Raw genomic sequence first — 14,157 nt, forward strand, 5'->3', positions numbered from 1 at the left:
ACACTATATTAATAGCTGTGTCACAATAAATTTCACGTTACATTCAGAAGATTACTTACCTTATGTATGTATCCCCCTGCTCCCTGTAGGAAAGCTGCCAATAAGAAGCCTTTAACCTGGATAGAAAATGCATTGTTTGTACAGTAGGTCTTAATGAAACAGTACCAATTTCAGAGAGCATTGAACTGAAAAATGTTCAATTAATAATAATAGTAATAATAATAATAATATCTGAGAACCATTGAGAATCACTTTAGCAACCATGGTATGCTTAGTCACTGTGACCCACAACTGCAGGGCCAGCCCAACCCTTTCAAGATCCCTTAATAATAATAATAATGCCTCTTCAAAATTGCTTTACAATGCATTTTCGGAATGTTCAGTGCACTAACCTAATGCATTCATAGAACTTTCATAAGTAGCATTTAAGTACTTTAACATGTCTTAAGGTGTTTTCGGACTGCTTCACTGGTAAAGGTTGTTGATAATTGAAAGATTTGGTGACACATTTGGGTTTGAACGTCCCAGCAGCAGAAGATCGTAATGTGATGTCCCTAAGGTGTACTTTTATGTTTTCTATATATGGAATCGTGCCAGCGTGGGACTGCATGTGTTGAATCATTAAAAGACGGTGCACTACGCATGAAGACACAGCCAACTCTTCCACCGGACAGGGATGCACGCATCTGACATGGGGAACGGGGCAAAGACAGACGGCGGGCAAGAGAGCCGGTCGGAGGACGGCGCTGTGTATCTGAGAAGGAGGATTGACCTGGCGACCAGCACCTCACTCGTCCTCGGCACAGTGGTGGGCAGCGGCATCTTCATCGCGCCTAAGGGGGTGCTGGAGAACAGTGGCAGCGTGGGGGTCTCCCTGCTGGTCTGGGCACTGTGTGGAGTGCTCTCCATGGCCGGTAAGAGCACACGTGTTCACGCCTGATTCTGCTTTATAGCAAATGAAGGGTAAAGTAATGTTCATACAAGTTTAGAAACACATGACAGAAATGGTCTTCGTAATGTCTTTATTTTAATTTTTAAAACAGCAACAATAATAATAATGATAATAAGAAGAACAAGAAGTTGAAGAAATGTCGATTGCATTTTAGGTACAGTGTGCGTGTTTGTGTGTGTGTGTGTGTGTGTGTGTGTGTATGAAATGTTGCTCCAGTATCAGTTAATTAGAGGCTTAATGATTTGTTTACTTGAATCAGGTTTTCTGAAGCTGCAATAAAATAAATTGCGAAAATGGGTAGGAGGTGCAATGTACACCTGCAAACTACTCAGTACATCTCCATCAAGTGAACTATTTATCTTGGGGTACAACGACTGGTTCTGACTGTAAGTGCAGCACCAGAGCCAGATGTAATTTTTAGCTAAATTTGTAAAGTGAGCTTTGTGAGTCAAAGCCAACTTAGGCAGCTTAGAGCTTGAGGCATTTTGTCATTTTGTATGGTTAGCAGGATTTTGTTCAAATAGTGTCACATTGAAGTTCTTGTTACCACTCCAGGTGCTCTATGCTTCGCAGAGCTGGGGACGACCTTTAGGAAGTCTGGAGGCCAATATGTCTACCTGCAGGAGACTCTGGGCCCTCTGCCTGCATTCCTCTGCCTTTGGGTTGAATTCATTGTAATCAGGTCAGCTACTGGCAAGCTGTGGTAAAAGATATAAGCAAGACAGGATATGTGAAGACTGACATATTGTTGTGCTTCCTACCTGTACAGTGACACTAAATGTCTTCTGTCTCAGACCAGCCACAGTCTCTGTGGTGTCCCTGGCCTATGGCCGCTATGTGATAGAGCCCTTCTTTACCCCCTGTGCCACCCCCGAGGTCCTGGTTAAGCTGGTCAGTCTTCTGGCCATGTGTGAGTATAGCTTTGCTCTCTGTGATTTGCTCTCTTCCACCCTCTCTGAGACTGCAGTCTGTTTTGTAGGTTGTTTGCATGTTGTGGTACATGTGTGTTATGTACACCATGGTGTTTTCTTCTACTCTCCAGCCATTGTGGTGGCAGTTAACTGCTGGAGTGTGAAACTGACCTCCAACATGCAGGTCACACTCACCTTCATCAAAGTGTTCGCCCTCATCCTCATCATTGTCCCTGGCATCATGGCGCTGGCCAGAGGTACACTCATGCCAGTGGGCGCATGGAGGGCAGTGCATTCTACCATGGGCCTGTTATGACTGTCTTGGTAAAATAGGAATTTATCTTCAGTGGTTCATCTCTCTGCAGGAGAAGTTAAGAACTTCGACAATGCCTTTGACTCTGAGACCTTAACACTGACCAAACTCCCACTGGCATTCTACGCTGGACTCTACGCCTATGGTGGATGGTAGGTCTCGTAACATCGGATTTGTTTTAACCAAGGAACCTTTCCATTTGGAGAAACTGATTTCACTTTTCCTTGCAGGTTTAATTTGAACTGTGTCACAGAAGAGATCATCAATCCCAACAGGTACCAAAAGAAGCCTAATTCTAAAATGAAGCATTTTGGCAAGAATGAGATACACTTTGTGACTAACGCAACCACATGAATGGTGTGTTGTTGTCTATTAGATGATTCCTGCTATCATAACTAGCATGGTTTTGTCTGGTTCTTTCTCTTTTTCTGTCTTGTCAGAAACATCCCACTGTCGATCGTTATCTCCATGGTAACAGTAACTGTGTGCTATGTGCTGGTTAATGTGTCATACTACACGGTGATGACCTCGGCCGAGCTACTGGCATCGGGTGCTGTAGCTATGGTCAGTACTGCTGCACTTTCATTCACTTTAGCAACCATGGTATGCTTTGTCACTGTGAACCTCATTTGCAGGGCTGGTCCAACCCCAACCCTAGTCAAAATTTATTTAACCTAGTTGTCAGGGTGCCCTCTGGTGGCCGCTGGGCCCTAAGCACCCGCTGGGCCCAGCTCAATTCACAAAGAGCACTTCTCCACCGCATCAAGTATGGTACTTTCAGTACTTTCGCTTTTCCATTGACTTCTGGTCGAGTACCAGTACCAACAATTCCAGTTCTGCATGTGCCAAACCAGCTGGGGTACTTTTTTGGTGCTTCAATATTTTGGGGTGGGACTTCACAAAGTTATGTGAATAGCCTGCCGATGAAACAAAATACAAATGCCGCATTGAAAATAGTTGCAAACTCAGAAAACAATGAAATAAAAAATGCAATTTGTTCATAAGAACATGTAAAACAAAACGATCAGGATGGCATGACAAGAAATTAAAAAGTATTTTGTTGGATATAATGATACAGCAGGCATATTGTGTGTTTTCCTGGTGATGTGATTTTGTTGTAATAAATACTGGGATTTTTTTTAAAAAAAAGGAGTTTATAAATTTCTCACAGACTCATCTTCGAGTGATTTAAACGGCAAAGATGAAAGTGATTACGATTGTCTCAGAGAACATATGCAGCACTCATGCGAAAGCTGCAGGAACCTCTATTTAAACAAAATAAATTTTACAAAAAATTCACTAGGCAAGGCATGCCTAGACAATTCAGTTTATTTATATAATTCTCTTGAGGTTTATTTTACCATTATTTTTTATTGAAAACGAGAGGTATGCTGCCAAAACAAAGGTCCAGAAAGCCACACCAAGAATATTAAAACCAATCTTTTCATGGATTAGGAAGCTTAACAAGGTAACCAAGAGGTAAGAAACCTTGAATGATAAATTATTATTTTGAGGATTTTTTATGGTTGATTTAATACACTGACCTGTCAACATAAGAGATAGGAACAGAAAGCTAACACAAGACAAAAGATAAAAAGAATAATAATTAAAGTTGCAAAGTTTGCTAAGTTTTTTTTTCTTCCTATGACAGAGTAACAGAGTAAAAATATTTTAATGAAACTGTAATACTATTGACCTAATGTCTGAACAGAATTGAAAGTAAGAAAGAGCCATATTTTAATCTAGCTGACTATTGATATAAGAATTATATATGCATAACATGCGATGTTGGTATTAATATTGCACGCCATCCAGCCATATAATATACTACAGCCATTTTTCAAATTCGGTACAAAATACCCCTCCTCGCGTTCGGCACCAGTACTGAAGTGAATCAGAAAATCAAAACACGCATTTGTGTTATTCTTAGCTTTAGTTTTATTCAATGCATCATACAGACCTTTATGTTTATATTTACAATATAGAAATATACCACTTAATATGAGAGACCACCAGAGCACATTTTGACGTATATGAAGGGTTTTAGGGTCACATGACGATGTACGATATGCTGTTAGGGATCTGGTCAGTGATACTTTGTTACCTTTTTCAGACGTTTGCCCACCGCACTCTGCAGAGCATAGCATCCATCATCCCCATGCTGGTGGCCATGTCCTGCCTGGGGTCCCTCAATGGAAATATCTTCACAATGTCCAGGTAGATATTTTCCCTGCCAGGACCTGCACTGAGTCACAAGTCTTCTCTCCCATTGGGAGCAGCCTTATGACCTTCCTCTGTGTCTCAGGATGCTGTTTGTGGGAGCCAGGGAAGGCCACTTCCCGGCTCTGCTCTCTATGATTCACATCCGCAGAGAGACACCCCTGCCAGCGGTACTGATGATGGTAAGCAGTGCTCCCTCATCTTAGTACACTAATGCATCAGCAAGACTGTTTCAGTTATTTTTTTATTTATTTTGGATATTAAAATATACTTTTTTTTTAGAAAAAAGTGTATAAAAAGCACCTGATCGGTTAGGTCATGGGAATGTGCTGGAATGAGAAATTCCCACATATTATGGTTATGTCAGACTGTTACTGAACTTTCTTCATTGACTAAAATTGGCTAATCAGTATCTGAAGAGCACATTGTGAGAATGAAAATGGACACACACAGGTTTAATGGCCCTGAAATCCCGTTTTCCCCTTTTGATTCCCTGTCTCCACAGTACCCTCTGGTGGTGGTGATGTTGATTAGAGGGAACCTCTTCCAGCTTGTCAACTATGCCTCCTTCTCCCGCTGGCTCTTCATTGCCATGACAACCCTGGGATTGCTCATACACCGTTACAGGTTTCCCCTCCACTCCAGACCCTTCAAGGTCACTGGACTACTCGACTTCACTATTTTTGTTAGTTACTTTTAGTAATTTTGATATGGCTGCATAGGGTTTGCCTTGATTAATAAGCTTCACCAAGGAAAAAATGGTTTGATTCTTATAAAATGTAATTAGAAATAACAGCAACCAGGAAACCTGAAACACATTTTTAATGCAGCCTGATGATTGTTTAATTATCTGTTTTTCTCTTTTTCTACCTTCCCAGGTGCCGGTAGCCATTACTATCAGCTTCACAGCAGTATGTTTTTTCATTGTGGGCCTGTCCCTGTACTCAGACCCCTGGAACACTGGGAGCAGCTGTGCAGTCACACTGTCAGGCGTGCCAGTGTACTACCTCACTGTGCACCAGCAGCGCTTACCTGTCCGCTGGAGAAATGCTTTCCGTGAGTGACGCAAAGGCCAAACAGTCATGCATGAGAGCAGCAGTATCATGTGACCAAGCAGATAACAGCACGTGATCTGTGTAGTGGTTTCTTCACAATCACAGCCCATCATTTTTCATAGGCTCATTTCTGCAACTATAATTAAAATATTACTGTGTGGTTTCATCATGTTTTTAGTTGCTGACCACAACCTGTCTATGTTTTTCCAGAATCATGCACCAAGCATCTTCAGATCCTAATGGAGGTAATTCAGGAGGAAGTCAAAATGTACTGAAGCCCTCAGATACTTGTAACTGACTTTGGAGACCTTTAGCTCAATGATAAAAGTGACATATTATAGGCCGAGTACATAACTTTAATGAAGTCGTTATTGTAAAGTATCTACAACAGACACCATTTTCATTGCTGTCAATGTCACGATAAGTGCTATTTGTAAAACTGTTAATGTTAAATACCATTCGGCATCCTCATAACTTTGAATATACATTATCTGTGATGCTGGTGCTGCAATCTGTCGGCAGAGGCAGGGAGCAGCCTGGATGGAACATACACACAACCACACACACCAGGCAAATTAGAGATACGCATTTAACTGCGTGGCTTTGCACTGGACGAGGAAAGTAACCTGGGCAGAACATCCAATCAGAACTGGAGAAGGATTCAAACCCCCTAGCTGGGAGGCACTAGGCAGCGGTGCCACCCAGTCATTAATCATAATTACAAATTATGCCATCACCGTCATAACCTGTTCTTATAAACTTCATTCATGAACGTATTAACTAACTATACAATACGGTACAATTTCTGGGACTCTGCCTGTGTTGTACAATAATACCCAGCAATATATCACACTTTCCCTTTAATAACACAACCCAGGATTAAATTACCTTTTTAATGGAAACACTGTAACGTGGGGAAAAATATGTACAATTGGAAAAATAAATTGCAGTACTGATAAAGCAAAGACTTTCCATCAATAAGTGAAGGTCTGGGCTGATGACGGAGGGTGACAAAGTCCAGCAGGAATTACTTGACTAGTTTTCCCATAAATGACATATTGGAGACTTCCATTCCAGAGAGAAGCACAAACAGAATTCTTTGCATATAATTTAAAAAAAAAAACCTTGTTATGAATGCATAGCAGTGCAGTTCTTATGAAATGTCAGCTTCAGTGATAGTGTTCAGTGTAATACACAGGTGTTTCTGCACCAGAAGACAGCTTCTGCCTTTCAGCACGTTTCCAATGTGACCACTGATTCGTGCACAGCCTACTTTACAAAAATGACATCTTGGTCTTCATATCCACGTAGATATTCAACAAGATTCATGGTTTAGGTCTCCATGCGAGTTGGACTGCTTTCCTAGAACTTGCTTACAGCTTTGAGGCACTGAGGAGCAGGTTCAAAATAGCGCAAGCGAGGAAACAAACACCAGGGTCACTGGGAACAAACACAGAAACACTCTACCTGAAGTATTTTGCCCAGAAACATGTCCTGGTCACACAAAGCAATTAAAGGGCATTGAAACAAAAACTCCTCTACTTATGGCAGTAATATTAGAATTTAAGTACAGATGAAGCCATAGATTTCTTAAAAAGCCACATAAAGATGGACATACAAGAAACTGTAGCCATTTAAAACGGGTCGTAAGGAGCCACTTGTCTTTATCTAAAACTTTAAAGAAGAGCCCTGATCACTACCTATGTACTCTTTAAATATCCTTTGCCTTTTCTTATTGTGGTGTAATATTAATGCATGTACAGAATATGAAAAACTCCAAACAGTTCAACAAATGGAAGTTACCCAGGATTTCTGTTTCCCAAGCATAATAGTGTCTTATTAGAGTTGATGTATAAATTTAAACTTTGAAATATGTAAATAAAATATACAGATTGTGCAAATAAAGATCTATTATATTTACATTTGTCAACAAAAGAGAAGACAAGCAAACAAATAAAAACAAGCAAACTATTCTAAAGACATCTTTCTTAAGACGGAACCAAGAGGCAGTGAAATGTACCTTTCCTGTGGCATGCAAAGAAAAGGCAGACAAGGGGGGGGGGGGGGGTGTTTCTGAAACAATGGGCGCTTTAGTTCACTTAAGATCAGGGATGATTTGAGACCAGCTGATATTGCCAATCCCCAAGTCTTCACTATCCAGCCCAGGGAAGTCAATGTCCACCAGGATTTTGCTCAGGCTGTCGTTTGTGGTGTCCAGAACCAGGCCCTCAGTGATGGAGCGGTTGGCTGGGGCAGGACCAGTGCCTGACACCTGGGCCTTTGGGGAGGTAGGAAAGTCAGGCATGGTGTTCAGGAGATCGTAAGGGCCACTATAAAATGACAGTTCCTTGAAGGCTGCACTTGACGTGTTGAGAGGGTCACGGCTGGGCCGTCGCGGTGTGATGGCCGCCTGAATGGGACTGACGTCTGGCAGGCCGTGGTCTTCGGAACCTAGGGGCATGGCCTTTCTGGGACTGGGTGGGGTAGGGACAGGCTTGCTGGGGGTGGAGGACGCCGGGTGGGCACCCTTGACCGGAGTCTTAAAGGTGCACTCTTTTCCCGGGCTGTCTGGTTCTGGGTGCGGCTCGTCCTTGATGTCGTGGAAGCTGGAAAGGTCTGAGGCCAGACCAGAGTCAAAGAAAGTGCTGTCTGGAAATAGAACAAGGGGCTCCTCGCTGGGGGCCAGGACCAGGCGCTGCTTGCGGCGGGAACTGCTAGCTTCTCTCTTGGGGTGGGACACTTGTTCCCCTGGAGTCTGGAAGCCAAAGAGACATACATGAAACAAAAGCTGGCCTTTTTGTAAGACTAACCACAACAAAACCAGGCTATTAATCCCATGGCTCGGCCTTACCTTGGGGGCAATGCGAAGTATCTTGCCTCCACCGGGGGCTGAGATGCAGCTATGCTGAATGGCTGCAGGAGGCAAGTTTATGGGTGACAGGAAGAGAGATGGGGCAAGAGGGAGCTGGACAGGGACCAGGAGGGAGTTTGTTCGAGGCAGAAGAGGCTTCATCTTCCTCTCTGAGAATAAGGTACCGGGGAAAAAAATAAGAAAACACACCAGAGGATTAAAGGAAAAAGAAAAACACTACAAACAAAAGCTAAATCCATGAGCAGGATACGACCTAGAGCTTTACAGGGGTCACAATCATTTTTGCTACTCACCAAAGCCACCAACAGCTGGCACCTTCTTAACTTCAGCAGTAATTTGCTTCTTTTGCTGTGGGGAGAGATCACATTCTTATCCAGAGGGATTACATGGTTCATGTTCCCTGCCCATATGGCAACGACATCAATAGCTGGTGACAACAGCCTGATTAGACCTGCTTTGAAGTAACAGGTCACTTAAATCAACTGCATGGCAGCAAGAACAATCGTGACTGCTGGTGTCTGAACACTCCTTCCTGTTGCTACTTTCTATTAGTGCTACAAGAGAACTTCAAGACACAGAAGGTGGGAGGTTGGGCTCCACAGAGGTGCTGGAAAGCCTTACTTGTTGTTCAGAGACTTGTGGTGCGAGTGGGGAAGGTGATACCGTTGAGTCCACTGCCATCTACAGAGGGAAGCAGGAAATAAACAGAATATTAGACTGACAAATCATTTATTTAACATGTCTGGTACAGTATAGGATGCACAAGGTGGCTGTGTGGAAGATGGACTTGTAACCTGAGAGCTGCTGATTCAAGTTGCAATAGGGCCCCTATGTAGGTAACCTGTGATCAAGGTGCTTAACTCTAATAGATCAAAAGTCCAGCTGTATAAATTGGTATTTTTAAGTTTATCTAAACAAAAGCACTGAATGAGCACAGATATCACAAAATCATTAAAAGGCTTTTATATAACAACAATAATAACAATATGCTTATTCAATATCGTGAAGGCACACTGAATGTTGTGCCATCAAGTTGACCATATGATTGTACAGTAACACTTACCCTATAGACCTGATCCAATGTCAGGCACCGATTAGCCTCAGGACGAATGGTCCAGTATGATATCTTGCCATCATTAGTGGTCTCACGAATGAACATATCATGCAGGGAAAGATTGTGGCGGATGGAATTCTGAGTGTCATGAAAATAAAATGAGAGCACCAATTAAAATCAACACAAGCCCCAAATCCTCAATAAAATGTGTCAAACAGTGACAACTATAAGCCAATAATATACAATCAGCTGCCTGGTTCAACACGAGGACCATGTGTACCTTCCAACCAGGCTTTGCCACATTTCGGAAATAAGGAAAGTGATCCTCAATCCAGGTGTAGATCTCCTTTAAGGTCATTTTCCGGTTCTTTTTGCTGTTAATAGCGAACTGGATCATGGCCATGTACGAATATGGCGGTCTCTCTGACAGTTGATCTTTAGTAGTGGGAAGCACCACTTCTCCTGTGGGCTAAAGGAGAAATGTATTTTCAAGCTTTGGTAAATTTGTAAATTTTCAAATAGGAGACTGACCTGGGTGGTAAACAACACCAGAATAGCTTCAACAAACACAATTACCTGGGGAAGTTTAGGGTTCAATTCCCGGGACTCCTTTTTGTAAACTTTCTGAACAGAGTTTGATTCCAAGCCATCTGTGCTCATCCTTCCCAACCATTGGATGTTTGTCAGGCTGTCATCTAGAGGGTTGCAGTCCAGCCCTTTGTTCACTATAAAATATTACTACATGAGACATCCAAGGGCTTGCAAGAAGCACATGTGACAACTTAAGGCTGTTGCAACAGGCATTGTCAGGTAACAATAATACATTAATTAATTCCAGGAGAGAGTAGTGAAATATGACTGACTCACGTGGTTTTATTGCCGTTAGGGGCTTGGCTTTTTCTTGACAGTCTGTCCCAGACTTTTCGAGGAGTCCATACCCCACCTGTGTACTCAAAGGCCCTGGATTCCTTATATCAAGTGACGGCTGGCAGAGAGACTCTGGTTTGTCTTCTGAACTATTTCTACTAAGCAAGATGAATTTGTTGGGACCTTCTGGGCCACGTTCTTTGCCTTTGGCAGTGAGGGTATCAATAACACTTTGGAGGTCAGCAGTCTTGGGGATGATCAACACTTGTGTGTCTGGCATGGAAGGGTGGTCCATGACACGGACATTCTCAGGGATGCACTGCAGTCTGTCTGGCTCATCATATGAGACACGAACCTCTTTCTTTTCCAAGGGTAGTTTCCTCTTCCTTAGGATCAGGGGCCGCCTGGGGCTCTCATCCATTCTGCTCAAATGTCAATCACTGGATGTGTGCTCTGATGGACTGACTGAAGAATAAAATGAAGGTGACACTATTTCACAACATAACTTTTAATATATGTCCAATAGACAAAGTCATTTAGATGAAAGAGCATTCCAAAATGTGTAACTTATTGAAGACTATGGTGCTTTAAGTGTAACTTACAAAACTACTGCATTTCAGAAACAAGCTGCACCTAAATATTAAGTTGTCCTTCCGTACATTGAGCAGCTTGAGTGTTGACTCATTGTCGTCATCGATTAGATCGATTCCCGCATTTTTAATTTTTAGATAAAGGTCCCATGTGTAATCAATATTGTGCACAGAAACCCATGATCTATGTTAAATAATTATATAACGTACAATATGTCAACAGAGCCGACTTACCCAGCACAAAAGCTTGTATGTACCGGATAATGTTTATTAAATCAAAACAAAAAAAATGACAGTTGAAATGAGAAAATAACGATCTAATGACTTTTTTAAAACGTCAGTTTAGGTGTTGACGTATCGCCTTCTAGAAAAATGAACCGTTAAACTTATAACTAGTACTATGACCAGCAAACTGAACGTCAAACTATGCAAACGAACATTTGGCCTTATCACAAAGTTTTTGCAATATCTGACAACTGGTTAGATTGGTCAGCCACGCAGATATATAAACCACTGTCGATACGCCACATGTATATACTCAGATCTTGCTAACATACATAGCCAATGTAATCTTAGGTAGACATAATTATTGTATTTCAAATACAATGCTTGAGTGCTAACCATTGCTAGCTAAAGCTAGCAAGTTATGTTCTGTGGAGAGCAATGGTTTCGCTAGCAGGCCGAGTTACTAAGAACTAATATTCACGAACTATCCAGATGTTTCGTAATTTTTATTGCTCATTCCTATTAGCGATAACGGTAGAAAATTCACAGACTAATTCATCTTACAGAGTAATTGCGTGATTTACAGTTAAAAATCTATTAGCGTGATAGCACCCGGCAGTACCGCTACTGTATACTGACAATGTTAATTTAACACAAGCAGTTGTACTTAACAACGAACACGTTAATGAATCATGATCAAACCTTCATATTAGGAGAGTGTCCTTATGTAGCAATAATCTGCCGCTTCCTTACGCGGTGTCTTTATATAAGTACCTATTAATTCATGTGTATAGCTAGCTAATGAATTCAACCACTTTCTCATTCGTTTTGTGTGGTCGTTTGAATTTTGGCGCAGTCCTACTTATGCCAATCACGTGAATGACACATAACCAATGGGATCAGAGACGGGCGCTTCCGTGTTCGACGGCGAACCAATTAGAATACAGAGTACAACTAGCCAAAAGATGGAAAGGCAAATCCTTTGCAAAGCGTCTGGTTTCCTGCTTACGCCGAAGATTGCGGAAATTTTCGAATTAATAAAAGAGACATATGACATTGACGGGCTATATTCTTCGGTATGTGGGACATTGCTTTAGTTTTTTACTCAAATTAATGATTTTGGTTCTTTCGTTAATGCTTACAAAGACGTTTTCTCCGCCTCCCTTGTGGAGGTTATGTTATGTGCTTTGTGATTGTCACGGCATGTTTTGTATTTCTTAGCTGGGTGTAGCAAGCTGGACAGCTGTGTGTGTTATAAAGTTTTATTGAACAACACGCTGTAAAGTAATTCAAAACGGCCATGCTGGCTGTTTCCGATGCCCCGCAACAAACCGAAAAAAAGACTGAACAGCCGAAAGCCTCAGTTGCTGTTCATTGAGCCACCGCTAAGTGGAGCCAGGCACCCCCATGGGTCACAAGTACAGAGCGCTGCTAACCCCAGACTCTTCTTATCAACAAACCAGCGTCAAAGTAGCACGCGCAACTCTTCATGGGTAATATAAAACTACTTTGTATTAAAAAAAAAAACATATAAATTATTTATTTTTCTGTTAATGCATATTGCTTATTTTTTCTGCATTTATGCTATCGTGTAATCCCTGACTTTATACTGCATATATGTCTTAAGTTATCATATACATACATTCATGTCACTGCCCAGTAATCTTGTTTTTCCCTATGTCCCCCGCACTTGCTTTCAGGTAATGCCTCAGTTTGATACCAACTTGCAGCTGCAGAGCTTTGGACTTCAAAAGGGAAGGCGAAGGAAGGGTCACAAAGCGGACAGCAGTATTATGAACAGGAGTTCCACACTGTGTTTACCTCAGCCTAAGAAAACAAGTGTCTGCAAGTTTCCTACACTTACCTTTGATACTAGCACTTCTTCTCCAGCTGAAGGTCCTGCTGTTACATATGGGCTTAAGGTCCCTAACCCCCACATGGATGAACTTGAGACCAATCATGTGGCAGGTCTAGCTAGTAACGCAGCACCTCCCAGTATCGAGAGTAGCAGTATGATGGAAACACCAAAGAAGGTTACATCTCTTAAGAGACGTACTATAAAAGATACAGCCTGCAGAATAATCACACCTGGGGTCGCAGCCTCTACCAGGGACACTGAAGCACAGCTGGCTGACAACTATGGACATACCAGTGGTCCAGCATATATGATCACACCAAATAACATGAAAAGCAATCACATGGACAGTGTTTTCACTCCCCCTGACTTAGATACTCCAGAAACACAAGCAAGTAAGAACTCCAAACTCCATTTTCTGCTGCCAGACTCAACAGAAATGGTATCTTATAACCAGCCTGCAGAGATTTTAGTGATGGACACCCCTGAACAGGACTATGGAGTGAAGGTTACTTGGAGGAAGAGGAAACGACTAATGAGGTTTCTCATGGAGCAAGGGCAACTGTCCAGCACTGAGACAGCCATCAATAAGTAATAATGGACCTGTACTCATAGTCTATTGTCAGTGAATATGTATTTTTCTCTCCCTGGTCAACAGACTGCAAAACTGGTTTGTCAACAAATATCAGCCTGTAATAAAATGTCATGTATCCAGACCACAAAATAAAAGGACTGTTGTTCTGGATGTTTTTTTAAAACGTTTGCACATTTATTTGTATTAAGGTATTCAAATATTACACGATTTTTATTACTATACAGAGTTGGATCCATTTTCAGATTAAGGTTTACCTAATTCTTATAACAAACAATTTGCGCTGAAATTTTTATAGAATATCACATTCACGCCTGGAACTTACAATTACATAATATGTTGAAAGGCTGACCACTAACCCTTGACAATGATAGTATTTTCACAATGTGATTTTAGCCAAAACGAAAGGGAACACTTTGGCTTTAGTGGTAGCGTATTTAAACACTTCGTTTACAGGTGCGTTAGTAAATGATTATGAAATACCTTAAGTTAAAGATCATTACAATCAGCCCCCAGAGCAGAATATAAGCAAATCCATGCTCTTAAACAGAATAAAACTAATCTTTCGAAAACTTGCTTCTGTGCCGTGCAGTCAACTGAAAGACTATCGCACATACGTCACCGTTGCCTCCAAACGAAGCCGTTCCACTT

The 14,157-nt window shown here is 41.7% G+C and overlaps 3 protein-coding genes across 4 annotated transcripts; 2 read left to right on the forward strand and 1 right to left on the reverse strand.

The window, feature by feature from the left end:
* Window positions 1-494: 494 nt before the first annotated feature.
* LOC111843416 (cystine/glutamate transporter-like) lies at window positions 495-6,264 on the forward strand. The gene is made up of 12 exons (XM_072710154.1): window positions 495-914; window positions 1,508-1,634; window positions 1,747-1,862; window positions 1,995-2,120; window positions 2,229-2,328; window positions 2,407-2,451; window positions 2,617-2,740; window positions 4,290-4,393; window positions 4,482-4,578; window positions 4,902-5,051; window positions 5,275-5,452; window positions 5,662-6,264. The coding sequence occupies exons 1-12, from the start codon at window positions 677-679 to the stop codon at window positions 5,724-5,726; spliced, it is 1,470 nt and encodes a 489-aa protein (XP_072566255.1). The 5' UTR covers window positions 495-676; the 3' UTR covers window positions 5,727-6,264.
* Window positions 6,265-6,330: 66 nt separating this feature from the next.
* Window positions 6,331-11,922, reverse strand: foxm1 (forkhead box M1). Of its 2 annotated transcripts, none has more exons than XM_023810906.2 (9): window positions 11,762-11,922; window positions 10,245-10,709; window positions 9,954-10,102; window positions 9,658-9,846; window positions 9,387-9,515; window positions 8,945-9,004; window positions 8,617-8,671; window positions 8,303-8,472; window positions 6,331-8,206 (listed from the first exon to the last, which is right to left on the reverse strand). In XM_023810906.2, the coding sequence occupies exons 2-9, from the start codon at window positions 10,663-10,665 to the stop codon at window positions 7,547-7,549; spliced, it is 1,833 nt and encodes a 610-aa protein (XP_023666674.1). In that variant the 5' UTR covers window positions 10,666-10,709; window positions 11,762-11,922; the 3' UTR covers window positions 6,331-7,546. The 2 variants fall into 2 exon arrangements, with proteins under 2 accessions (XP_023666674.1, XP_072566252.1); XM_072710151.1 differs by lacking the exon at window positions 11,762-11,922 and adding an exon at window positions 11,069-11,416.
* rhno1 (RAD9-HUS1-RAD1 interacting nuclear orphan 1) lies at window positions 11,878-13,684 on the forward strand. The gene is made up of 3 exons (XM_023810908.2): window positions 11,878-12,135; window positions 12,281-12,552; window positions 12,760-13,684. The coding sequence occupies exons 2-3, from the start codon at window positions 12,376-12,378 to the stop codon at window positions 13,507-13,509; spliced, it is 927 nt and encodes a 308-aa protein (XP_023666676.1). The 5' UTR covers window positions 11,878-12,135; window positions 12,281-12,375; the 3' UTR covers window positions 13,510-13,684.
* The last annotated feature ends 473 nt before the right edge of the window (window positions 13,685-14,157 follow it).

Source organism: Paramormyrops kingsleyae, chromosome 3 (assembly GCF_048594095.1).
Source record: "Paramormyrops kingsleyae isolate MSU_618 chromosome 3, PKINGS_0.4, whole genome shotgun sequence".
In the NCBI taxonomy this organism is placed as follows: Eukaryota; Metazoa; Chordata; class Actinopteri; order Osteoglossiformes; family Mormyridae; genus Paramormyrops; species Paramormyrops kingsleyae.